The 27,499-nt window shown below is 41.6% G+C and overlaps 2 protein-coding genes across 11 annotated transcripts; one reads left to right on the forward strand and one right to left on the reverse strand.

The window, feature by feature from the left end:
- Positions 1 to 613: 613 nt before the first annotated feature.
- On the forward strand, positions 614 to 10,445 carry LOC114597650 (coagulation factor X-like). 2 transcript variants are annotated; one of them, XM_028730689.2, is made up of 9 exons: positions 622 to 906; positions 1,538 to 1,667; positions 3,294 to 3,454; positions 4,246 to 4,270; positions 4,649 to 4,762; positions 5,163 to 5,297; positions 6,432 to 6,763; positions 7,798 to 7,915; positions 9,254 to 10,445. In XM_028730689.2, the coding sequence occupies exons 2-9, from the start codon at positions 1,589 to 1,591 to the stop codon at positions 9,826 to 9,828; spliced, it is 1,539 nt and encodes a 512-aa protein (XP_028586522.2). In that variant the 5' UTR covers positions 622 to 906; positions 1,538 to 1,588; the 3' UTR covers positions 9,829 to 10,445. The 2 variants fall into 2 exon arrangements, with proteins under 2 accessions (XP_077786216.1, XP_028586522.2); XM_077930090.1 differs by lacking the exon at positions 5,163 to 5,297 and having other exon boundaries at positions 614 to 906.
- A 1,824-nt stretch (positions 10,446 to 12,269) lies between these two features.
- IWS1 (interacts with SUPT6H, CTD assembly factor 1) lies at positions 12,270 to 25,816 on the reverse strand. 9 transcript variants are annotated; one of them, XM_028730687.2, is made up of 15 exons: positions 25,661 to 25,749; positions 24,619 to 24,670; positions 23,443 to 23,558; positions 21,887 to 22,727; positions 20,010 to 20,202; positions 19,757 to 19,814; positions 19,415 to 19,509; positions 18,710 to 18,860; positions 17,609 to 17,691; positions 17,281 to 17,410; positions 16,693 to 16,810; positions 15,687 to 15,798; positions 15,362 to 15,418; positions 15,086 to 15,197; positions 12,270 to 12,676 (listed from the first exon to the last, which is right to left on the reverse strand). In XM_028730687.2, the coding sequence occupies exons 2-15, from the start codon at positions 24,620 to 24,622 to the stop codon at positions 12,545 to 12,547; spliced, it is 2,202 nt and encodes a 733-aa protein (XP_028586520.2). In that variant the 5' UTR covers positions 24,623 to 24,670; positions 25,661 to 25,749; the 3' UTR covers positions 12,270 to 12,544. The 9 variants fall into 9 exon arrangements, with proteins under 9 accessions (XP_028586520.2, XP_028586519.2, XP_028586521.2 ...); XM_028730686.2 differs by lacking the exon at positions 25,661 to 25,749 and adding an exon at positions 25,492 to 25,654; XM_077930091.1 differs by lacking the exons at positions 24,619 to 24,670; positions 25,661 to 25,749 and adding exons at positions 14,380 to 14,540; positions 25,492 to 25,654 and having other exon boundaries at positions 12,623 to 12,676; positions 20,010 to 20,199.
- Positions 25,817 to 27,499: the final 1,683 nt, after the last annotated feature.

Raw genomic sequence — 27,499 nt, forward strand, 5'->3', positions numbered from 1 at the left:
CTGGCACTGGGGATAATAGTTTCATTGATGCACAGGAAGCGGAGGTGGCACTCCAGAAACCTGCTAAAGGGCAAGAAACTACAGGAAGGAAGCAGCTGCAGGGAACAATTCATGGTTTCAGTTGTCTCTACACAAATGCACAGAGTATGTGAATCAAACAAGATGAACTGGAGCTTTTAATACAGGATGGCAAATACGACCTGGTAGGCATTACTGAAACCTGGTGGGATGAGACTCATGACTGGAATGTAGGAATTGAGGGGTATAACCTGTTCAAAAGGAATAGCTCAAACAGGAAGGAAGGAGGAGTAGCATTGTATATAAAGGATGTGTACACTTGTGAAGAAATCCATGACCTGGAGCATGAAAAGCAGATTGAGAACATACGGGTAAAAATTGTAGGAAAAGGCCCTCTATCAGGCAGGCACCTGGCTTAGCTCAGATGGTGGGCACACCCCTTTGAAGTGTGAACATTTATATTTAAAAAGCACCATAATTAGAGTACAGTGGTACCTCAGTTTAAGAACAGTCCTGTTTACGAACGATCCGGTTTGCGAACTCTGCAAAACCAGAAGTAGTGTCTTGGTTTGTGAACTCAGTCTAAGAACGAAATCTAAACGGTGGAAGGGCACTGGCGGCAGGAGGCCTCATTAGGGAAAGCGTGCCTCGGTTTAAGAACGGACTTCCGGAACGGATTAAGTTCATAAACCGAGGTACCACTGTAATGGCATTTTAGGATCTGATCAGCTTTTGAATTAAATACTCTTTTCTTTCAGCTGAAAGGGTGCCCCATCCAGAGGGCCCAGGCTACTTTGTCAATATTTGTGGTAGATTAATCATCAACAGATAAATTCCCATAGCTTTCTTTCCTGTTGATCTAAATAGCACTTTGTCCTTCCTAATCAGGTAAGAGACCACAGTCTTTTTATCTTACATTGTCCTGGGGGCTGCTTCCTTTAGGAAAAGTGGTGTTAGATGGAACCTGGAATTTTTATTTTGCACATTTCATTTCAACATCCATACCATTTCATTTCTGATGAGGTTTCAGTTGCTTGATGCCCTTACCCTGTAAAGATTGGAAGTAAATGTGTTACTTGAAAATTTTATCTGGCATCCATCAGTAACTGTAAGGAAGTCAACGGATAAGCTATGCCAATCTGATGCCTTCCTCAGACTTCAAACAGGACAGTCAAAGGAACTGGCTTCTCTGCTCAAGATATCAGCTTTACCAATAAAATTCATCCATTATTTGCTATTTGAGATTGAATTTATTAGAGGCTCCCATCTTCTCCACATTCAGATTTGACAGAGCAGAGCAGCTGAGTTACTATTGCAATGCATTAACTGACTGGTTTTAGACGATAGTTAAAATCCTTCAAAGTTGTGAATTTTTCTTGCCTTTTAATCCCTTTATTTCCATATTTGTTTCTCCCTTAATCCACTCCCCACTCCCCTGGTTTTGCTCCCATTTTTCCTGGTTACCTCTCATCTCCAGTGTTTGAGCAATACATTGGTGTTCTTTTTCTTCCACGTGTAGGTAACTTATACGCCAAATCCCGCTAAATAGTCTACCCACTTCAGCTGTATAATGGCTAAAGTTTCCTCAGGTGTGGCCTTGCTTTTACTAGTGTACTCCCTCTACAGCAGCCTACCAAGTTCATTGTCAGGTAGGTACTTATTATCCACAGAGTGCAACTGTGACTGTAGATTGGAGGTGGCTTAAACTGCGGTCTTCCAAATGCTGTTGGACTCTTTATGTCCCATCAGCCCCAACTAGCATGGCCATTAGTCAGGGGTTGATGGGAGTTGTAGTCCAGCAACAGCTAGAGGGCCACAGGTTAGCTACCCCTATTGTTAAAAAGAGAGGACAATATGAATATCCATACCATAGCTAAGACCTAACACTATCAGTACTTAACTGTAAGCACAAGAGGAATTCCATCCTAAATCACTGTTGTGTCTTCTATTTTACTCGCCTAATTTCTACCCTGGGATTAACCCTGGAGTTGCATCACTGTCAGCAAATATTTTCCCCTATCACTTACTGTATTACATAAGGGGGGGGGGATGACCTAGTGTGCCTCCTACCTAACTTCTTAGCTCTACACACAAGGAGACATGCAACAGAATCCTATCCATGCTTACTTGGTACTAAGTAACATTGTGTTGAGTGTGTTACTTCCTAGTAAATGTGTTTAGGATTTCAGCCTGAATATTATTATTTTTTAAATGTATTGAGTCTTCAAAGGAAACATGGGAACATAACCCCCCTCCCTTGTTAAACACTTTCCTCTACCCAACCGCCTTGCCCAAACCACAGATCCCTATGGGGAAACATTATTCCAAACTTTCAAATGTGAGTCTAGTGGATGTCACTGTATAATTGATGTTCTGTCATGTATGTGATGAAACGGTACCAGGTCCATGGCTAGCACTATGATGAACCACCCTGAAACCTCCAGGTATAGGGCGGTATATAAACTCAATAAACAACAACAACTACTACTACTACACACCACGAGGCCATTGCCTCAGGTGGCAGGATCCTGTTCGGCAGTGGAACAGACTCCCACAAGAGGTGGTGGACGCTTCTTCCTTGGAGGTTTTTAAACAGAGGTTGGATGGCCATCTGTCATGGATGCTTTAGCTCAGATTCCTGCATTGCAGGGTGTTGGACTAGCTGACGCTTTGATTGAGTTTCCAACTCTATGATTCTGTGATTCAGGAGTGGCAGATCCTGCTACTGAACCTGCTGGTTGTCTGCAGGTGAAGTGGCCGCCACTGGCACGGATGCCAGTGCTGATGCCTGCGGCCTGCCTTGGGAGACGTCTGCTCCAGCAGCTCAGCAACAGCACTTGAAGCCGGAGAGGAGCAGCACCTAGATCAAAAGAAGCCAAAAGACCAAGCCACAACTTATTCAGGGGTCTTCCTGCTTCCAGCTTATGTGATTGGTTCACCTTCTCCTTCTGGCTCTTCTGATTGGTGCTTTTCCCCTGGGTTTCCTGGGCGCCCATTAATTTTGTGTTTGGTTCTGCTGCTGCTGCTGTCGGGAAAAGCAGGGAGCTGCATTTTGCTATGCTGAGAGACGTGGGTGTAGTCAGAATTTAATGGGGGGGCAGGTTTTATGTTGGGGATAGAGAACTGAGTTATCTGTGACTCTGTTGGTCAGTTACTTAACATTTTTATTTACTAAATTGTTGGTATAAAATTGCTGAATGAACTCTGCAGGATTTCAGTTTGAATGGAAGAATCAAGGTTCATAGTGCCAGCTCATTTTGCTTTCATACTGGTAGTTTTTTTGAGAAAAGACGAGGCAAGCCAAATCCTGAGAATTCATAAACGTGCCAACCATTTCTTGGAGGAGGTTCGCCAAGGAAATATGGAAAGAGAATGCAATGAAGAAAGGTGTTCGTTTGAAGAGGCAAGAGAGATTTTCAAATCAGAGGAGAAAACGGTGAGGAATTGAACTTGAGGAAATCTAATGCTGGTTTGGACACTTGTGAAATACAATGAGATATACCTATCCAAATACCCCACAGAGTCAATCACATCAGATGGGCATAGAATAGTCTGCTGACCCACTCATATGGATCAGCATCATAATTGTTTGTTTGTAATTATTTGCTACCCCACTCTTTAACTGGAAAACCTTCCAGAGCAACTTGCACATTTTTAAAAAATGAACACCGCCCCTGTCCTCAGGGTTACAGTCTAAAAGACGTATGGAAGAAAAGATGGGAAGGAAGAGGGGGGAAATAGTTAGAAAATATATAACTCAAACTCATAACTTATTAAAATCAACAAATAAAATCAATGATACATAACGATACATAATGATACAAATCAAACATAACGAAAGCGTCTTGCCTTACCCATACACTCAAGTATGATGGGTGGGGCTTTACACCAACTTCCACAGGTTCTACGGAATGTCATACTGAAGAGGTAGGTGGGGTCACTGCTTATTTTCTCTCCTATGACCCAGACCCAGCATGAATGGGATCAGTGTACTATGTAAGAACCTGAGTTAGTAAGGCAAAGATTTGTAACATTGGAACAACGGGGGGTGGCAATATATAGAAGTAGGCAGTTTCATCCATCAGAAGTATCTTAATTTAACTAATACAGAAAATCATATATATATATATATATATATATATATATATATATATATATGTGGAAAGTCCTTTCCCCTAGTGTTCTTCAGCCTGTTTACCCAATATTTTATTTTTTATCATTTTGCAGGTGGAGTTTTGGTTCATGTACAACAGTAAGAGATTTTCATTTCCTTCTTTTTTGTGCTGGTTCCTAATGCAAAGTGAAGGCCAAAAAAGCCCTCAGAAGGTTCCTTTGGTCTGATCCCTCTTGATCTTCCATTGTTCATTGAATACATTTTTGTTTCTGCCAGGCTTTTGGCTTGCTAGGCTGAGGTTTCTTTAAAATGTATACTGATATGTGTTAGATTGTTTCCCCCATCTTCCTTGTTTAAGTGTCGCAAAGTTTTACCGACATTAATTTTGTATGTAATTTTAATGTTGTAACTGTGTTGTGTATTGGAGAGCTTAAAGCATTTAAATAATATGCTCCCCCGCAAGGCCATCTTTTTAATGCCTTGATTTTTATCACAAGCTTCTCTCCTTACATACAGATTTGGACACTTGTAAAGAGAATCCCTGTAAGAATGGTGGCATCTGCAAGGTTAAACGCTATATAACTGTTTGCACTTGTCCTCCCAGATTTGGAGGGAGCCACTGTGAAATAGGTGAGTACAGAATATGGGCTGATATGAACATTTGTTACCTTGTTTGCTTGCTTCCCTAAGATATTTATATGCCAGCCAATAACACTGAATGGCTTAAGTACAAAACTGAAAACAGTTCAATGCACATTTAAAACATATGGCTTCCTCCAGAGAATCCTGGGACTGGAGATTGTTAAGGGTGCTGGGAACTCTTATCTCTCAGGGATATATTACAGTTTCCAGACTTCTTTGGCAGAAGTCCTTCTGTTGCCCGTGTAGCTGCATTACAGCACCTGTTGCTATTATGTAATAGCATATATGACATGTTACGTATAATGACTGCCTATTATGCAGCCATATCATAGTATCCATTACACATGATAAATAATGATCCAAAATAAAAGGTATACTTCTAATGCAGAGAAATCTGAATGCTGGTACAAGAATGGTGGCTGCTGGCAATATTGCCATGACAATGAACGTTCGCTTCAAGTGACCTGTTCTTGTGCGTTGGGATATACGCTAAGTGAAGATGGGGAGAGGTGCACACCGTCAGGTACTTAATACTGATTAAGATGCCCCTCATGTTTTGGAATAGCGCTTTCCATCATACAAAATGTTTCGTTCTCATTTTTCCCTCCTGCTGCTGAAAGTTAAAGCAATGTTGGCTTGCTCCTAGCCACTTAGAATGAGTTTATAATTCTGTGAAAATTATCTCCTACATTCATACCAGCACTATCATTCTAGCAACATAGATACCATATTAATTGCATGCTTCATTGTTTGCCTAGGGCCAAGCTTGCATTTTGTGAACACCCAGAGCCAAACATCCCACTAAAAGGAACTGTATCCTGCAGCATGTTTTTATTTGCTATGCAATTGTAATTGCACCTGCTGCCACTTAATGGCTACTCCAAATTATTAATTCAGCTTTCCACCCCCATAAGGAATTTCCAAACAGCTGATTCCCGTCTGATGCATCCAGTGTTTTTTTCCCTAAAAAATGTTTAGGGGTACTCTCATTTTCCTACTCATATTGAAATACTGCCCCTCAATGAGGCCAAACTTAGATTCACAAAATGTTTAGGGGTATGCGTACCCCTGTGGTCCCCCCCCCCCAGAAAAAAAGCACTGGATGCACCACACCACCAACCTTTAGGCTCTCTGTTTCCCAATACTAATTCACACCCTTCAGAAATGGGAACCAATTATCGTGGCCTATCTGTACATTACAGTGTTTTTGAATGCTTATTATTTACATGTATATCCTGCCTTTCCACCTAGGCCCTTAGGGCAGAGTGCATGGTTCTCTTTCTTATTTTCATACCAACCATTTGAGGTAGTAGGATAGGCTGGAACCAATGGCCTAAGGTCACCTAATGAGCTTCATGGCTGAGGAGGAATTTGAACCTGGGACTTCCCAATCCTATCTCTAAGGATTTGATACAGTTAAGGAGGTGGGGAATGTTTCTCTCTCCCCACCCCCTTTTTTCATTGATTCAGAAGGGATGGGGCAAAAATCTTCTGAGGTGTTGAAAGTGATTATTCTCCCTTAGGTTCCTCACTTTTCATGTTACAAGCAATGGGATATAAATGCCAGGAAATGTCATGTGGTGTTGCCACCTTCATTTACTTGTCTAAACAGACTGCTTTACACACAACAAATTTGTCTAATCCCACCCCTTTTAAGATCGCTTTCCCTGTGGACTGGTTAAGAGATCAACACGCTCTAACAAGGAAGGATCAGAAGAGTACAACCAAACTAATGCTTGGGATATGACTGGGACGGATACAAGAGTTGCTCAGGAGAACGTGGCCCACTGGAATCAGTCATTGGCTTACAACTCCTCAGCAAGCCTGAATGACACAATGGAGGGAGAGGCTGAGGAAGAAGGCACTGAAGAGATGAAAGGAAACTTCACAGACTCCTTCATCTGGCTCAACTTCAATGACAGTGCTGAAATGGATGGTTCCAGGGTAGTTGGAGGCTCGTTCTGCCGCCCAGGAGGCTGTCCCTGGCAGGTACAGATACTGTTTTGACAAAATTACCTCACTTTACATTGTTGTAGTTGTGCAATGGCAGGGCCAGGTCATATGACCAGTGAATTGTCTTTAAACAAACAGCAAAATAGCTCTGTGTCTGCACAGTGAGCATCTGTCATCACCTCCCCTTCAACAGCATGGCTCCATCTACTGTACATTTAAAGCTCTTTAAAAAGCCATGGCTTCTCCCAAATAATCCTGGGAGCTGTACTTTGTTAAGGGTGCTGAGAATTGTTAGGAGACCTCTGTTCCCCTCAGAGAGCTGTAATTCCCAGTTTCACTAGAAGAGGGAGTGATGGTTAAACTACTCTGGAAATTGCACCCTGAGCAAACCACAGTTCCCACAATTATTTGGGGGGAAGGCATGGCTGTTTCAAGTGGTGTGATCCTGCTTCAAATGTATAATGCAGATGGGCCTTTGTTGGAACATTGTCCCCTAATGTCTGTTTGCTTGATCCTGTGGGAAGCTGCAAATGTATCCCACATACGTAGAGACATTTGCTGCACATCATTATATCTCTCTATAAGACCCGCTTCTTGCATTTTGTTTCACAGCTAAATAACTGAATTACCTTTAAAGAAAATTCCCATACATATATTCCTTCATCTCTCCATACATTGCTGGTTATTGGTCTCCTTTCCTTGGATTTTTGTTTTCTTTCCATAACTTGTTAAAGGTTCCTATCTGAACATGCCTGCAGTACCGGTAGTAGTAGTAATAGTAGCAGCAGCAGCAACAACAACAACAACAACAATCTTATATGCCTCCATCTGATTAGGTTGCCCCATCCACTCTGGGTAGCTTCCAGGAATTAAAACATGAAACACAGTAAAACATCAAACATCAAAAACTTCCCTATAGAGGGCTGCCTTCAGATGTCTTCTAAAAGTCTGATAGTTGTTTACAGTATTTCCTCAACGTCTGATGGGTGTTTCACATGGCAGGCACGACTGCTGTGTAGAGTATATGCATATTTGATTGAGTGAATCAACAGTGTTACTTCTCCCCATAGGTACTGCTCCAAAATAAGAGAGGTTACGGTTTTTGTGGTGGCAGCTTAATCAGCAGTCAGTGGGTGCTCACTGCAGCACACTGCCTGGATACAGTTATCCCACATCAAGTTACTGTAGGTGAGCCACAAGGACAATCAAAAGATTGCACGGTTTGTTCTTTTCCAAGCATGCCCCCAAGAAGATACAATGAACTCTTACATCTATCATTGTTTCACTATTTTTTTTTAAAGAGCCTTCAAGGTCATTGAGATTAGTGCATATAATTACAAACTTTTCCAATGTTGTTATCAGCACCCAACTAATTGCCAGTTTTTAAGTTAATCTTGTAGGTGCACTTTCATGGAAGACTTGATATTGAAGTGCAATACAGCAAACCTGCAATTTACAGTGGTACCTCTAGTTACAAACTTAATTTGTTCCGGTGGTCCATTCTTCACCTGAAACTGTTCTTAACTAGAAGCGTGCTTTCACTAATGGGGCCTTTTGCTGCCACTGCGCCTCCGGCACTCGCTTTCCATTCTCATCCTGGGGCAAAGTTCTCAACTTGAAGTAACTCTTCCAGGTTAGCGGAGTTTGTAACCTAAAGTGTTTGTAAGCTAAGGTGTTTGTAACTCAAGGTATCACTATATGGGGAAAATGACTTTGGCAATGGCACCTGCCATTGAACCTAATGTTTTTTTACTACACAGGCACCCCGCGCCCCCACCCCCCACCTGCGTGTGACAGCGTATACGGCCAGTGCCAGGAAGGAAATAGATAGATGATAGATAGATAGATAGATAGATAGATAGATAGATAGATAGATAGAATCATGCCAGGAAATGGCAAGAGAGAGCTACAGAAAACCTCCCCAGAGCCATCAGGACATCAGTTTGGGTGGAGGAAGCCCTGAAGAGACTGGAGCTTTGTTTAGTGGGGCTTTGTTTAGGCTGCTTAGCAGTCCCACCTAACAGTTGTTGTGTGGGGTAGTGCAGCAGCAGCTGCTGCTTTTCTACGCATACTCCAGCTTCCAGCCAACCCAAGAGCTTCAACTCCAGATATTCTGATCTGGACTGGGGAGAGAGCTGGAGAGCAGAAAGAAAATGGGCATTTAGAGATTTTTTTAGAGGGTGCTCCCCACTTATGCAATTTTCGCTTATGTGCCCAGGGTCCCGGAACATAACCTCTGTGTAAGTGGGGAGACACCTGTCCACAGTTTTGGCTTTTGGTGTGATCCCTGGAACCTAATACCCACATAAGCTGCAGACTTATGGCAGAACATTAATTGAATAAGAGACTGTGACTTAAAACATTTTGGATCTGCACACTAAAACTGGTTTCTTTGGATCCTTTTCCTATTTCTCCTAAGGCTATTTAAAAATCAGTTTTAATTCCCTGCCCCCTACCCTGCTTCCATTAGGAACAACTAACTGCACAAAGGTATCACACTCTTCTTACATTTCATTTGCCTTTCAGGAGATTTTGACATACATCAGCGAGAACGGCATGAACAAAAGGTGGGAGTTCGACAGTACTGGAAACATCCTCAGTATGACTCTACGAACTTCAACAATGATATTGCGTTGATCCAGCTGACCAGCAGTGTGGTTTTCAGCGAGCACGTACTCCCCATCTGCCTTCCCAACCCTCAGCTAACTACTTTACTGATTGGAGAGGGGGCATCAGGAATGGTTAGTGGATGGGGTGCTACACATACCAAGGGTAAGTCAACTCGCTTCCTCATGAAAGTCAGCTTGCCTATTGTGAGCGCAGACACTTGCAGGCCATCAACCGAGAAGCTCATCACTGACAACATGTTTTGTGCAGGCTATGCTGAAGAAGCACAAGATGCTTGTAAAGGAGACAGTGGAGGACCTTTTGCTGTAGCTTATCGCAGCACCTGGTATCTCCTGGGGGTTGTCAGCTGGGGGGAAGGCTGCGCCGAAGTGGGAAAATATGGGGCTTACACACGTGTATCCAACTACATTTCATGGATAAAAGAAACCATTGAAAGCACGACTGATTCGGAAGGACTTTCACGTTCCCTGTAACAGAAGCAATTTTTTAGTATACTCTCTGCACATTTGACAATTATTTGCAAGTACTTGTGTACACAGTTAACACTGCAGGACCGCTTCCTCAGCTGTTCTTGAAAGTTGCTCCAGTATCCAGAAATATGAGGCATGGGAGAATTTACACACACATCTTCAGCTGGGGATAACTTTATTTTAATAACTTTTTTAAAATGAAGATTTTGTAGCCAATTTCCTTTGAGTAATAGTGTGTAGTACGTTTAGTTCACTGTTCTACACACATACATCTTGCAGTAGTCTCGAAGCAGTAACCAGGATGTGAAAGAGGACTCAAGCAATCACTGTTACCTAGCCACGGCAATTTTATTTCTCATACTTATTCCAACTTAAACTTCATTAAATATCTAGTCTGCAGCCCCCCACCTTGCTGAGCATGGTGACTTAAGTAACCCCAAATACTTTACGAAGTAACAGTCATATTTTTGGACATGTTTTTGAACGTAAGAATTGTAGGCAATTGCTGTTTTGCATGGGAAATGTATGTACACTTGGTCTGTCGTGTCAGGGATTCTCCCTGGCACCCATTCAGATTAATGGCATAAAAAACATCATTAAATAATTTTTCAAGTGTCCAATATGGAAAGTTATTCTGGCATACACTTAGCCACTCATGTTACTATAATGTTTTTTTAGCTTCAACAGCACAGGAGAGGTATAATTCCTTTAAATTCTCTAGAGCAGGAGTAGCTAGCTTTCTTTGGCCAAAGGGCCATCTTCACACAATGAGGTGTAGCCAATTCTCTTTTCTGCTGATCTGTGGAGACTGATGAACAATGAGGGGACAATTTACATCAGCAGCAGGGAGCTGCTCAGAGAGACATTGATCTCACCACCCACCCATGTGTTGTGTCTAAATTTATTTCATTTTGCTTCTATAAATATATTATCAATGTCTTCAGGGTTGGACTGTGCCACCAGGCTAGGGATGGATCTCTCTAATACTAGAAGTATTACTAGTATTTGTTTGTGCTCAGGCACATTTCAGATATAACAACCTTGCATCTGATAAACCAATTTATTTCAACCAGTACTAAGTAGTGTGCTGCCACTCGCCTCATAAGGCAATTCCCTCTCTGGGTTTGTTAAACTACAGTTTCTGCTTACCGTATTTTTTGCCCTATAAGACTCACTTTTTCCCTCCTAAAAAGTAACAGGAAATGTGTGTGCATCTTATGGAGCAAATGCAGGCTGCACAGCTATCCCAGAAGCCAGAACAGCAAGAGGGATTGCTGCTTTCACTGCACAGCGATCCCTCTTGCTGTTCTGGCTTCTGAGATTCAGAATATATTTTTTCTTGTTTTCCTCCTCCAAAAACTAGGTGAGTTTTGTGGTCTGGTGCGTCTTATAGAGCGAAAAATACGGTATGTTCAATCCAGGAAACTGGGGATTTAAATAAACCAAGATTTCAAGCCATGGCTTTGCCCCTGTTTACATGCCAGCTCTAAAACTGATTTAATCTCTGCTTTTCAGTTTACATATAACGAAGAGGAAACTGGTTCAACAAATGACAGAAGTATTGCATTAAGACATGGATTTTTGTGAGGTTTTCACGATTATTCAATTATTGTAAATTATATTTTATAACAAAGATAGCTTATAGAAAGCTTTTGAAATTAAAAGTGATCTTTCCTCATTCTCATCATCAATGTTACAGAGCAAAAGAAGAACAGGCAGTTATATAACCTGATAGCAGAATTCCATCAGACAAAAACAGTAGCAAAGTATTTTCTTCAAGTCCACTTAGGTTTCTAGTATCCCACATGTGCCTTTTTCTTACCTACAGTAATGTATAATGAAGGGGATGTGTTCAATGCTGTACAAACAAACACCTGCTTGTGCAACAGAACATCAGTGCCCCCTGCACTCCCAACCCTCTGTATCAGATTTCTGAGAGGGGTGCAGGGTAGAGAGAAGGGTAAGTCCACTCATGAATCACTAAATGCAATTCCAAGTGTACCCAATACTACGGTAGTCACTACCATTTGCTTTGATCAAAGTGACAAAGACCCATTCTAAAACATTTGTTGATAGTGTTAAAACATAGGCTACAGCCCATAAAAAGGTTCAGTTAAATGCTTAAGTCCAATTAGACTTAGGCACAGTAATCTTTCAGCTGGTTATGCCCCTTATCTCTAAAATGAAACAGCATTACTTAAGATTGTTCCTAGTGTGGTTTTAAAGGTAGAACAGGCGACTTTACCTTTTTCATTAGCACCAAGAGAGAAGTAAAAGACTCCTAGTGTAACTAAGTCAGTCACTAGACATGTGTATATAACAACGGCAGGCTGTGTATTTGTATAAAAAAATACTGTAGTCACACCTATCAATCTGCAGGATTCAGCAGCTTGTGCTGAACCTTCTAAATATACATTCATTGCACCAAGCACCACACAGCCCCACACATCAGAAAGATTTTAATGTCTGAGGTCTGTAGCAATACAAGCTTTCATCTGTACAAAGGACACAAGAGACCAGGTTAAATACAATCATAATGAACAACATCCAGGGTTCACAACCCTCCGCCAACATGTATTACTACCATCTGAACCAACAATCTGAAGACACACTTAAAAAAAACACCCAGAGTTCGTTTTAAAAAATGTAGACATCTTTCCAAGAGTCTGTAGGTGCACTTCTCACAGCAGAATTCAGAAAATATCCTTCTTGGATGGAGTCACAATGGCATTTTATTGCCTTCAATGCTGATTTTCACAGCGTGGGACGTTCTGCTTTTTTTCCTGATGTCTGTGAACTTCCGCATCTGTTTGTCCAAGCGGCTGACCCCTTTCTTGGAGCTTGCCTGGAACTTAAAAGAAAACTTAGGCTTACTTTTACGAAGAGGCAGGAATTTCAGATTTACTTTTTTCAAAGAGGACAAACCATGCACACCAAACCCTTCCAGCAACTGCAATCCTTCTATACTGATAAGCTGATAAAGCCACAGGAGATTCCAACAGCATATTTTCAAACCAAGACTGTAACAGGGATATGCACTCTCTATTCCAGGCTCTGCCAACCTGGTGCCCTCCAGATGTTTTGAACTATAACTACCGTCAGCCCCTGTAAGCTACCCTTTAACCCAGGGGTCAGCAAACTTTCAGCAGGGGGCTGGTCCACTGTCCCTCAGACCTTGTGGGGGGCTGAACTATTTTTTTTTTGGGGGGGGGGGAGAGAACAAATTCCTATGCCCACAAATAACCCAGAAATGCATTTTAAATAAAAGGACACATTCTACTCATGTAAAAACACGCTGATTCCCGGACCATCCGTGGGCCGGATTTAGAAGGTGATTGGGCCAGATCCGGCTCCCGGGCCTTAGTTTGCTTACCCATGCTTTAACACATCTGAAAGTAATATACTTCCATGTTTATGACAACCAGGAAAGGTTGAGCCCCAGCATCCATTTTTTAAAAAGCAACGATTACAATGTGAACTCAGCAACTCTCCCGTTTTATGCCATCTGTTATTTATTTATTTATACAAACATATATATCTAACTTTTGCCCTCCAAAAAAGTATTTCTCAAAATGGCTCACAAAATCTAAAAATAACCATCTATCATTATTGCTATGGCACCCATCTCTCTAAACATTTCTCCCCAAATATTAAAGTTTGATTATTTCTGTAGCATATTTCAGAATGCTACACACTTTACGGTTCTTCTCTTATCTTATAGGCAATAATGTCTTGCAGGTAGTAATAGGCAGCATTCTGTCCAATGTCACAAAGTCAGTGATCAGGATTTCCTAGAAAATACTGAAGTGTAATTTTCAGTTTGCATCAGAAAATTATCTGATGCCCTGGTTTGAAGTACAACTAGTTAGCTGGATACTGCCCACTGCATTTGCAATTTCCCATTCACTGTTGCTAATAAGCTTATGAAACAGAAAATTTTTCACCCCAGATAGCTGACCACAGTCACTTTCAAATTTAACTAATGAAAACTAGTTGATCAGCTTTCCCCATTTATTATATGGACTCTCTGAATGTCACCAATACACTTCATGTTACTCCTATCTACGTGCATTAAAACAGCAATGCAAGTTTACACAATTTGACATCTTCATATCCCAAAGTAGTCTAATTGTACTATATGCACACTTAAATTAGATATTCATGCTTCAACTTGCGGAGACAAACTCATCACCAGTTCACTAGAGAACTGTATTGCAATTATCTTAGGTATCCCTAGGGAAGATTAGCCATGCTTTAAAATGTGATGGGACTTTGTACCCTTTGAGTAATTTTTTAATGCTCGCTCAATTTTTTTTTGCTGGATGGGGACTTATGATCTTTGACGACGTGGTTTCCCTATTTTAGTAGATCATGCAGCTGTGGAATCTTAAATTAGCGCATTAAAGCTGTTTTTCCTTTATTGCTCTGTGAATCACAGTGCCAGTAGGATAAAGTTTCCTAGGCTATAGTTAGTGGAGACATGCTGCTTTGTCTGACAGTGCACACTGGCAATGGCTAAAGCACATGCATTGTTCAAACATCCTTTCTGGATACCTCTCAGACCTGGGGTAAGCAAAATTACAGGGCTATAAGGGCATCCTGTTGCCTTCAATGCTGAATTTGACAGCTCGATGTACTTTGCTGAGTCGTTTCTGTTCAGCAAACTTCCTCTTGTGTTTTTCCAACCGACTAATTCCTTTCTTAACAGTCCCAGGCTAGAAACAACATCTCAGTCAAAGGACTAACAATTAATAAGAATAGAAAATTTCAATACATTTAAACAACTGCTCTCTTCCTTTGTCTAAGTTTGCAAATAAACAACATGGACTTTATCCAGTGCCATGTTGTAAAATACTGGAGGATGGAAACCTATTGACTTCATAATTCTCAGGCTATTAGGGGGGAAAGTAGTGCAGAAAAATATTGTGGGTTGAAGTAAAGGATTTTATTGAGGAAGATTGCTTCTCACTACTGGGTCCAAGACTACACATAACCAGATCAATATAGAACTGCTGGTTCTTACTACCAGCAACAATGAATGTTCAACTCTTTCCAGTGGTATTTTGAGACACTAAACTATTTTGGATAGATTTTTATGTAGTGTCTTTGGACAGGATAGTGAATTAAGGCATATGCAATATATATGAATGGAAAGCAACAGTGAGGATAGGCTCAACTGATTTCCATAATATCTAAACTAGAACTGGTCTGGGCACAATGTTGCAGAAGAAACTTATTTCCTTTCTTCTCAATCACTTACCCTAGAAGATTCCATTTCCACATTCCACTTGGGTCTGACCACATAATCCTTGTTGGAGGGCATTGGAACTCTTGCACGAGCACAAAATCCTGGATCGCCAGGCCTTAGAGCTCTGAAGAAATAAGACAAGAGATGTTGCTAAGTAACATAAGATTGCTATTAGCATCTCTTCTCTCAATTTATTCTCTACTCATCTCCCTGCTCCACCCAACATAAAGCACAAAGCTTCTCTAGAGATACTAAAATGGCAAAAAAAAAAAAAAAAAAAAGACTTACTTTTCCTCCCCTGTTAATACTTTCTCCAAGTCCCTGCGGGGTGTTTGACCACCAGAGCTGTAAAGACAAAGAGATTTTGTTTTGCGGGAGAATTATTATCATCACAATCACCATCACCATTTCTCTCACACAAACAGAGATAATTTAGTAAGTATTTATAAACGAACAGGTATTCATAAAATTCAGTAAAAATAAACGGAATACTAATAAAAGCAAGACTCTCGACCAGCTAAGATTCCAGACACTCCAGGGAATGGAGTCCAGAGTGAGCAAGAAAATCAGCCTATGCTATAAAGTTAGCAGTGCAGAATATTGCTCAAGATACCTGCTCAACCGCCTTCGCTGTGGCATCTGCTCCAGATCCCTCTGTTCCCTTTCTTCTCTGGTCATTCCCTTGTAGTTTGATGTTAGACCAAAAATAGGCCGAGACCACTCATCTGTTGTTTTTAAAATAAAAAGTGAATGTACAGACAGCAGCACTACACATATATACTGCACCTGCTAGGAGTTCCTACTATCCAACAGGCGATTTTGCCTTACTGCTCACTATTTAACACAGATACTGAGCCCATTTAAGATATACAGGGTGGGTGAATGGCTTCTCTATCTTTGTTTAGCCTACAAATTCCAGAATTCTGGTTTCTATTTTCAAGCAGTGTTTCTAGACCTAATGACTGTGACTAAATTTGGAGGGTGGGGGGGAAAGTATGCACCGTATCTGCAGTTTAACATCCACCCTGTTCATCAATATACTTAAGATGTTAGTTCAAATTAACAGTCTAAAATGTAGCCTGAAGAAACAGGAACTTTAAGTTAGCATTTAAACAGGTATGGGGAACTTGTGGCCCTCCAGATGGACTACAGCTCTCATCATGTCTGACCCCTGACTATTACGGCTGTGACTGAGTTTGGGGGCCAAAGGTTCCTCATACCATATTTAAAGATATGACACTATCAGCAAAAATGATAAGACACTGGAACAGATAAGAATATATACATTTTTAACACTTGTTGCTGTCAAGCCCCTTGTACTTAATTTGGCTTAAGTCTAACTTTAGTTAGGACAAAAGTTACATTAAAGTCATACTTATCTCCATTAACTGTAATGTACTATTAATGAAGAAATGAAAGATAAGGAATCTAGGAGATATACAAGCTTTGAAAAATAAATATAGCCTTCATATAGCACCATAGACAGTCTTGTATAAGGCTGAAGGTTTTTGTAGCACATACACACTTAACAGGGAGGGGGGCATGCTGGCTGTGAACTGCAAATGTTGAAGTATGAGACGGCTGTGCAGTGCATCTCATGAAAGCTGATGTTTACTTACTAATTAGCTTCCCTGCCATGTCCTTGTTGGGTCGTGACTCCTTAGGGTGTTTGTAGAGATACATCACTGCTCGTCCAATCCCACTGTGCTTTAAGGTCTCTTGGCTTACACTAGGCAACTGAAGACATACACACACAGGAAACCATCACCTACTAAACCTTGAGAATTGAAGACTGCATTCTGTACATAGGATGCAAACGTTTCAGCAAAGTGGACTTAAATACCTGCAAACTGTTTTTTTAAATAGTAAGAAAGAGTGGGACAAGTTTCCCAGGTAAACTTGAGAATTTCAATCTACTGGGAATATTTCAATACTAGGGAGTCCTACTTTTGCAGGAGCTTCAGCTTTCTCTGTTCCTTCTTAACTGTTTTCATGAAACATTTGTTTTATACCTTTTAGAGCAGCTTCATTTTAAAACTGGTTTTAGAAAACAGGTCTGTGGACACTTGGATGCTATTGTTGCCGTACCATTCATCTTACTGATATGTACAAATACCTTCCTCATATGGGACTCTCAGAAACTTGTCACAAAGGCATAGAACTGAATCAGTAATGCTGATTCTACAAGCTAGGTATTAGAAACTAACCTCTTGCAGAATCTTCAGAAGCTCCTCACGAATTTTCAGTGCTGGTAGACTCCGGTCTGGTAGTGGGGAAAGCCACTCTTTGATGGCAGACATCACACCACTGTCAATGAAAGTTTCTTTCAGGTCCTGCCTGGAAATTCAAATTGAAATCTATCAGAAGCAAGAATGGGAATATTTTTTGGCAATTCATCAACTACACAAACATTCCTGTTCTAAAACCAATACAAGAGATTTAACAAGATTTAACATGGAAATAGTAGCCCTAGAAACACATCAAGTTCCCTCTTTCCCATCATGTGGAAAAATAATTTAATGAGCTTTTACTCACTTTTTAAGGTGCATAACAACAATTGGCAGCAAAGTTAACTTTTTTAGTGCTGGTTTCTTCTGTGTATTCAGCTGCCTATCCTCCTGCAGGAAGTTATAGATGTAATTAAAAAATAAGCAGAAAAAAAGCAGAACACTCAAAATCCCAGTTCAGAAGACTTGTAAAGCAGCCTGATTATTCTCCTCTAGCAGAATAACTAGGAAGAAGCAAACCAAAGAAGTAATTTCATTTGTATAAAATTCGCTGGCCTTTTTGTCTGCCTGGTGCCATGGCCTTAAATAAAATCTTAGAGATTATACTCATGCACGCATGTTATAGTTGAGTCTTGAAAACAGTATGGTTGTTTGGTTACAATGCACAGTCCAGACACCTTATTTTGCTGCAGTTGTTTCATGACAGAGGTGTCAGGTTTTCCTCATTTTCACAACACAAAGACAACATATCTGCATTTGTGTAAGACATAGCGCATAACAATTGTGTGCACAACTTCACTGCCCTCCTGCTGCATCTTGGGGTGGAGGAAAGGTGTCTATTAATTACTAGCTTGCAGGGCACTGGCTACTCAGCTTCTGTTCTGGATAGTGCCTTGCTACTTCAGCCTCCTCCTATGCCCTAGATCTATTCTTCAACTTTGTGATGAGGTTAGCTTGTTGTCAGACAGCTATTACCTCTCTAATGCTCAAAATCCCCATTTCTTGCTACCATTCCCCGTCTTATCCACCTGTAATTATTTGTATGGAATATTTGTGCAAAACTGATGTGCTTCCACCAATTAGCTGCTCCCGCTGCCATCACCTAATCATCCCACACTTACACGGGCCATTTCTGCACAGATGGAGGGCATTTCTGCCAGTTGGCTACTGTGTTGCCATTGCCTCCACCTGCCTCTCTGCCACTGTGACTGTGAGATGCAGACAATGCTCTGCAAGCAGCATTATTATGCTTTGTACATAAGAAGTGCTTTCAGTATTTGCAGATGAAAAATTCAGCATTTAAAAATATTCAGCTCAAATTGTTCATTGCCACTCCTGCAAAAGAAATTGCTTCCCATAACCTACAGTTTCTTTTGAGTGAATTGTGCCTTGAATGCAAGGAACGTACCTCTGCTGCTTCATTCATCTTCACAATCATAGCGCTGACTACATCGTCAGCATCGCTAATGAATGTCCCACCATCACGGTTGCGCCGGCGTTTGCCACTCATGCTCTTTTTCCGTTGTAACATCATGTCAAAATCTGACATGAAGTCCATGCTGTAATGCAGAAGGTTTCCATGAAGTCAGATTGGAACTAGCCACCCTGTAGCCTTATGAGTGTACGTGTCAAAGTCACTTCAGTCAATTAAAACAGAATCGACACAAGCACTTTATCTGCTTGTAGGCATTACCGTCGTACCTTGGTTGTCGAACGCCTTGGTGCTCATATGTTTCAGCTCCTGAACGATTGAAAGCCGGAAGTGAGTGTTCCGGTTTTCGAAAGTTTTTTTGGAAGCCGAACATCCAAACTCTGATAAGAATGAGAGCTGCCCCTTATCCTAATGCAGTCTCTTCTTTGAAGCTTTATGTGAAGACATTTCAAAGCAACAGCCTACAAGTGGTGTTGAAATCTCTGTGTCTAATCCAGTATAGAAGGCTACTTTGAGAATAATATGGGGTGCAGGCGTGGGGGACAATGTATGTTCTCAAGCTTCCTAGGGGAATGGCAGGATATAAATGTAGTAAAATACAAAAATATATATAAATATTTTAAGGCAAATATGTATACAAATCAAATCTGGTTTCTTGTAACAATCATAATAAACACTTACTGCTTTCCTCTTTTTATATTGTCATCAGAGTCTGAATCGTCAGCTGCTCCTTTCCTTTCTCCTTTCTCTTCCTCCAAATCCTCCTGGTTAAATCCCTTTAGTTACAAAGACAACACAAGCCTTTTAATAGTTCTCAACATTCCTATTACCATTTAATCCAGGCTGCTCTTTCCAAGGATGTCTACATTGCATCCAACACATAGTAGGGCTGATGAAGTGGTGAAATTTAATTCAGTAACAACAGAATACAAGGTCTACTAAATGGATATAGACAAGGAAGCCTTAAAAAAAGGTGGGAGGATGGGAAAGACAAGGGGAAAAACATGTTCTCAACATACTTACTGTAAATTCTTCCTCTTCTTCATCTCCAGATTCTCCAAATATATCTGCAATAAGGTTTCTGCAAGAAAAATATGCTATTTGTTTTTCTTATTAATTCCCTATAGCCTTGTTCACTTCAATTCTAACAGAACTGAGAACTCCAGCAACTGCATTCCTCTTCCCCACCCAGTTTATCAACTTTGTTCCATGTAACATCCATGTCCCATCCACTGCTGCCCCAAGTGTACCACTCTGTTACTTGACAGACACTTACTCTTGCTCATTTCCTGACTCACTGTCACTCCCAAAAAGATCCTTCTCTTCTTTCTTCTTTCCATCATCAGCCTTGTCACCCTCATCCTCGCTATCGGATTCTAGAGGTTTCTTTTGCTTCTCGTATTTCTCTGATGCAGCATCACTATCAGATTCTTCACCATCTGAGATTATCCGGCTTTTTTTTACAGCTGCTAACATAGGTGGACAAAGTAAGAAGTGCATCAATAACTGAGCCAAAAACAGTCAACACTTGCAGAGGGGAAAGTCTCCTTCACTTATCATTCAAAGAATTTGTTAGTAGTCAACAACCTCAGCTTTGGAAAAAATCATCATCATCATATAATAAGCCTGTGGCTAAATCTCTTACTGTACTGCAAATCTCTTACTTAGCAGTCACAATAATTTTATAAAGCAATTATCTGTTTCCTCTAGAACTTGGTTTTGGACTCAATCAGCTTCCAATTACACTTCAGAGAGCCTATCTTAAGACTCATGTACCACCAATAACATGGAATCAATAACCTAATATACAGTTTCCTGGATGAAGGCACAATCAATCACAGCTCTTAAAATACTGCCAGAATCAAACACCAAGGAAAACTTGCACACTCTATTTTGGTGCCTCCCTCCCTTTCTTGTCCCTGCTAGACTAGCACAGCAAACCAAACCTCTGATTCATTGTACTAGAGGGGGTTTAGAGGGGGCAGAGGTGTTCCTCTGTTCATCCCTGCTGATGTGAAGCCCCAATCTGTCCACCCCAAAGCGCAATAGACAGCAAAAGCTCGTGAAATGGTACTGTTCAGATGCAGATCCAGCACATGGTCCTAGTGGGTGCTGAGCCAGCGCTGCTCCCGTCATGTGACTGTAGTAGGCCTGATTCTGAACGTCTTTGCTGCACCAGCCTGGGAAGCAATTTCCCCTCTCAGTTCTTGATCCAATTAGGTAAAAAGGAAAGAAGGTGGAAGCTTCAGGTGCCAAAACTGGATCAAGGTCTGCTTGGTAAACTGACACAGATTATTTTGGGAAAGTCCTCCAAATTAAGTTCTAATGTAAATAAGACACATATTACTTACTTCTGGATATTTTGTGAAAATTGTTGTTTCTGGTATCAGCTTCTTTCCTTCCCTTTTTTAATCATTTTGCAATTTATTGCTATGACTTTGGGCTAATGTAAATGTTATAGCACACGTAGTATATAGTCCCACCCATTTCCCCCATATATTTGTCTGATTTAGTATGAATATCATTATCAGAAATCCAGTTTGAAGGGACTTCAAAGATAATCTAATCCAAAATCCTGCCAAGGCTGGAATATCACTTTTGCAGCAGTGTCTCTGAAAGGGACATGACATGAAATCCATTGCAGAGAAACTGTACAGGTCCATGGGGGCACTCATCTATTTTCCGCACGCATTGTCCCTGAGAGGGTAGCATGTCATCATGTCCCAGGAGCATTTTGTTCAAAGGCACATTGTGAATTGTGTATTTTGTACTTTCCTTGCTGGGTTTTTTAATTAACTTTTTAAATAAAAAACATATTTTAAAGGCAGACTTCGCATCACCGTGTAAAATTAAGCAACATTTTATAATATATATTAGGGCAAATTAACTGCAATATAAATGGGAGAGAATGAACTCAGGAGCTAAGACATACACCAAGTGGCATGGACTAGAAATAAACTCAGCCAGCCATCCTTAAGCTATTTCACATATGCATATTCATCACTTGGAGGACCAATGATAAAAGTGGCGACTGCAGGTGTGAATGAGCCATCAGAGAACAAGCACCACCTTTTCAACAAAGTCCACTCATGCATTCTTTAGGGATTCAACCAGTATTGAATAATCAAGGGATCTAAAATAGTATTTCCTTACGTGTTTTTTCATCATCCTCACTATCAGAGAGGACAGTAGCTTTCCTCTTTGTCAATTTTTCCTCTTCTTTCCCTTCTTCCTCATCACTGTCTACTAGCTTCTGTTTTTTAGGACTGTCTTCTTCCTCGCTGTCAGAGTCCTGAAGCCTTTTTCCTAGTTGCTCATTGTCTGAAAGCTGAGCACCATTCTCTGTTTCCTCCTCCTCATCCTCTTTATGTTCTTTGTTGCTATCACCGGTCTCTATTTCTGGTTTGTTTCCAGTAATATCTTCAGTTTCAGAGTCACTGGGCTGAACCTTTGGCTCCTCATTTTCAGAGTCACTGGCAAGAGGTTTTGGAGCTACTTCATTCTCTGAATCACTATCATGCAATTTTTGATGCTCTTCATTTTCTGAGTCGCTGGCTGGACGTTTCTGTGGCTCCTCATTTTCTAGGTCACTCGTATGATCTTTGTGTGATTCTTCATTTTCAGAATCACTGAGCAAGGGCTTCTGGGGTTCCTCATTTTCAGAATCACTGGCCAAGGGCTTCTGGGGCTCCTCATTTTCAGAATCGCTACCATGGCCTTTAGGAGGCTCCTCAGTCTCAGAATCACTGGCCTGGTTATTTACAGCATCTTCATTCTCAGAGTCACTGGCATGGTGAACTGGGCGATCCTCATTATCAGAATCACTGTCTTTACCTCTATGAGTCCCTTCATTTTCTGAGTCACTGGCATTATCATTTGGAGCATCCTCGTTTTCGGAATCACTATGTTTCTGCCTTGGAGTATCTTCGTTTTCAGAGTCTGTCATGGGGTGTTCTGTAGTTTGTCTGTCATCTTCTCCATCACTAAGTTCATTCTGGAAAAAACAAGTAATTCCAGGAAAGCAACAAAAAGGCAAATTAAAGATGGGGAAAAAACTTGAATGTAACTATGAAAAACATTTTTAAGGTGTCGGAAACAGTTCACACATGTCTGTTTTTCAGTCTGGCTTATCTTCCGACAAACCAATTTCTTTTTCTATTTTACAATACCTGTGTTAATGACCATTTTAAAAAATGTATTAGAAGCATCACTACATTACATGGTACGATGCAAATAAATGCATTTCAGGGATTTGTGCAAAATTGTCAGGTTGTTTTTTTAAATTTATTACGCATTTCATTTTCTTGATAATTTTATTGGAAAAAGCTGTGAACACTTGCAAAAAAAGTGGTGTCCTTTGTTTCCTACCAAAGCAAAGTATTAAATAGTGTTAAGTAACCATCCCTCACTACAAGGATTTACACTTGCACAACAGGACTTCTCCCCACCATTCTCCTCCATCTGTTCTGGGGGTTCTTCCAACCTCTGGAGCAGATTTGAGAATGGAAGAGGGAGCACAGAGGGGAAGGAATTCCCGTTGCACAAGTAGCAATCCTTCCTTGCACTGACAGGATGAGAAATATGGATACCACCCAATGTATTTAGGGCTGTTTCAAATATCAGCAACTATTTAGTAAGTTATATTTATTAAGAAATGTTTTCTTCCTATGCATAAGAACCAGGATTTCTTGAAACTCTTTCACAACTACCTCTGAATGTTGTCCTATGCTTCCATTCTCTGATCCAGAGTGCTGTTCATTTCCGTTCTCTTCCATGTCCGATCCTGAATCACGTTCATCCTGCACTGGTGTTGCTCCACCATCATCTGTAACATGATACTTGTTTTTAGATCAGAATGAAGCTTAACGAAAATTTTAAATACTTGCAAACAATGTCACAATTTGTGAGGTATTGTTCAAATACAAAAAAGCTAGCATCAGGTGACATCAATGTGGTCAGTATGAAGCCAAAAAGTCTCTATGAAGTTAGCAACAAATTGGACAATCTTAGAGGCTGCTACTATTATTTTTATATTCCCCATACTCTTAGCTTTTAAGGTGGCAAACAACATAAGACATGACTGATTAACCTTCCTATTGCAGACATTTTTTTAAAAAAGATGAATACAGAATTAAAAAGACTCAAAGCAAAATCAACAAGTGGTGACTGCTTTCAGAAAAGAAGTCCCAAACCTAAAAGCCCTGCTGGATTAGGCCAAAGGTCCGCCTAATCCAACATGCTTTTCTCACAGTGGCCAAACGGATGTCTCTTGGAAACCCACAAGCAGCACCTAAGTGTAACAGCACATATTCTACTTGTAATTCCCAGTAACTGGTATTCAGTCACACACTCTCCAATAGCGGAGGCACAACACATCCATTCTAGTTAGCAGCCACTGACAGTCTTAGCCTTTCATGATATAACCACACTGTCTCCAATATGTTTCAATATCATCTAACACACTTGTTTTAGACCAGGCATAGGCAAACTCAGCCCTCCAGATGTTTTGAGACTACAATTCCCACAATCCCAGACCACTGGTCCTGTTAGCTAGGGATGATGGGAGATGTAGTCCCAAAACATCTGAAGGGCCAAGTTTGCCTATGCCTGTTTTAGACTATAGAAATAAACTTTGCTTTAAAAGAACTTGTCTAGGGAAGCACATTCCCATTTTCTGAAATATCAAGGATCGCTCTGGATTTCAGCATCTGAGGGCTGATTCAGTCTACATTTTGTGCTTGGGTATAAGTGCTATGATAAAAACAAGACCTTTGATCATATGTGATGCACATATTCCTTTAAAACACAGAGGCTAGGACTCAATCAATATGTGGCAAACCATATATATATGATAGGATGCTCTTTGTACTTCATTAAAGACTTACGCATTTTGTATTCTGCTAGCCGTGCCTAAGCACAAATCAATTTTCGGTATCGCTGTAAAACAAGGATGCAAGTCGAAGACAGGAGAAATTGCTAAGAGCCTTCAGTTTCTGCAGGGAGCAACTTATGGCTTACAAAATCATTTTGTGGAACCCATACACTATACCAACTAACTGGAGATAGTGAGCTGAAGACCAACCAGATCATCCAGAAAGATGCACAGTTAACAAAGTGCACATGGATCAAGCACTGCGGAAACCGACTGAATGTTTTTTTTGCCCACTGATAGGATAAGCAATGGAGAAAGCAGCAAGAAAACTGCTAGCGGGCTGAAACAAGTACTTTTCGCTCTCTCAGCCTACCCAGTCTCCACGAAGGGCAAGCCTAAGTTTCACACAACTAAAAGAAACGGTCCAGGTCTAAAGGTGATCTTGGCTTCCTCCTGTTTGGTTCAATTTGGAGGGGCATGTATGTAACTTGGAAGCAGAAATTCCACTAAAATGCAGGCAGCCGAAATATTTGTGAGCGCGTTTATCAGCACCAGGTCTATGGGTGCAAGACTGTGAGGAGACGATAGGGATTCAGCTATGAGCAAAACACAAATATACTGCATGGAAGTTAAGGGCCGTTAGGCTACGTGCTGTACGGGTCACGGGCTATGCTGCGTGTGCACATACACACGCGAGTTTTTATCATGAAAAGGCACGACAAAAAGGGGTGACTGAGAGCAGAGTAGCATCGCCTTGCTGAGTCCCCGACCAGCACCCTGCTTGCCCCCGTGGGCGCCCGTTCCCCGGCCCCCTATCCCCCTGCCACTCAGTCTTTCTTCTACTTAAGGCAAGCTGAGCACAACCTCCCCGCTCCTCCGACTGTACCTGACGGTTCCCCACCGTAATACTCCGTCTCCATAGCCCCGCCTCCCACTACTACAGGGCGACCAGCGGAGGGGGCGGGGCTCCGAGCTTGGCGGCGAGCACCGCAGAAACCGGGACGCGGTGGGGGGTTTGAGGGGGGGAGAAGGAAGGAAGGAAGGGGGAAAATCACCTTCCAGTTTCTAAGCCGGAAGCAACAGTACCCACGACCTTCCCATCCGCCCCCGCGCGGAGCCTAGGAACTTCCGCAGCCGCGAAATGGCGTCACCCTCCCTGGAATCCGAAAGCTCTTGCGCGTGCGCGGCTTGCTGGTCTGAGGCATATCGCTGTGACGTGAGGGAGGGAAGGCGTTCCGTTCTGCCGTGTGCCTGACCCGTAGAGACAGAAAAAAAGAAGAGTAGTGCAGCAACGCTGTCTGGAGTGCGAACTTCTCCGTTATTTTCCGTACCCACCCAGCACCCTCGTAATGAAGAAATAAGGAGCAACAAATAAACCGCTGCTCTTTCGAACTCGGGTCTTATTCGTGTGGAAAGGAAATGTTGGCTTTTAAAATATTTGGCTTTTCATCCTATATTTACTCCCAATGATGCCGAGATATTTATCTTCCCAGCAGCCCTGCGAGGTAGTTTAGGAGAAGAGACGCCGTGACTGGCCCAAGTAAACGTCATGGCCCTAGTGGGGATTTGAACCTGCCACTGGTACTCACTTCTGAATCTTTTTAAAGTCCGTATATCGAAGGCGGCTAGGAAAAGGGGGCTTACGGCAGCCCTGCAGTGACAATAATTGCCAGTTAGGTTAAGGCTGGTTGGATTTTTTTTTTTTTAGCCCAAGCTCTCCTATACAAAGCATCCCTCAGGTTGCAGCAACCACATCTGCCTTCGCACCACCTCCTTCCATCTTAAATTCTGAGAGATCCATTGCAAGCAAGCAGCAGCCTCGCTTCCTACGGCTTTGCCGAGGCTCGTCTCACATTTCCTCCCATGCGGAGCAGAACGCCTGTTAGAAAGAGCTACAGTGCTACCTTTTGCACAGAGGGAGGGAATAGCTACCGCCCAGTCCCACCTGCAGTAAAATATATACACCCTCCCACTATATAAAACCAGATTTATTTATTTTTTTAAAAAAATAACAATTTCAACATAACATATTATCAATACAAATCATCGTCATTATTTCCCCCTTTCCCCTCCCTTCCCAAAGAACCCTTCCTTCCTCCCCCCCAGACTTCCCTCAGCTCTTCTCTGATTTCTCAACTCATGCTATTCTCTGTATACTGTACATCCTTTTATTTATCTACTATATTAACCCTCAATAAATTTGTGTATGTTTATTCAAAACCTGCCAAGGAGTCCAGTATAAAACCAGATTTTAACAATCTTTTCTGTGAGCAACTCTCACTTCCACCCCGGGAGAGGGGAGGACCTGAGGAATCCAGTACGATAGTGAATGCACAGCTTCCGTTAGAGTAATTTATTATAGGCTTATGCAGAGCGCCAGCGAAAAATGATCACGTGCTTGAGAGCGACTGGCATGGCGTCTATTTGCTCGCGAGAGGTTAATATCTCGCGGGGTTTGTGGGACGAGGTAGCCGCCTTCGCGTGCTATTGCCTGCGGGGGTGGTGGTGTTTTGATCACATCATGGGCGACGCAGAAGGCGGCGGCTCCGGGTGGCCTCGCTGTAACCTTGCTGAGCCTTGCTCTGACGAAGGAGCCTCCCCATATATAGCTCTTTCCCTGACTAGAAGGAAGAAAGGCGTTATCACAACTTAACCCTTTCTACAACCTCCAGTTTAAACGAATATGACATAGGCTGACTGGCCGGACCCCATTTGTGCTGCTAAATCTTGAAGTAATATGGTTAGGGTAGAAATAAAGTTTTTAAAAATGTGCATCCTGGCACTGGTGTAGCCAGCAGATCCACAACATCCATTTAAAGCACACCCAACACATGCTTAAAGCACATGGGTTCCAATGATACCTGGGAACTGTAGTTGCTTCTCGCAGAGCTACA

Source organism: Podarcis muralis, chromosome 6 (genome assembly GCF_964188315.1).
Source record: "Podarcis muralis chromosome 6, rPodMur119.hap1.1, whole genome shotgun sequence".
NCBI classification, from domain to species: domain Eukaryota; kingdom Metazoa; phylum Chordata; class Lepidosauria; order Squamata; family Lacertidae; genus Podarcis; species Podarcis muralis.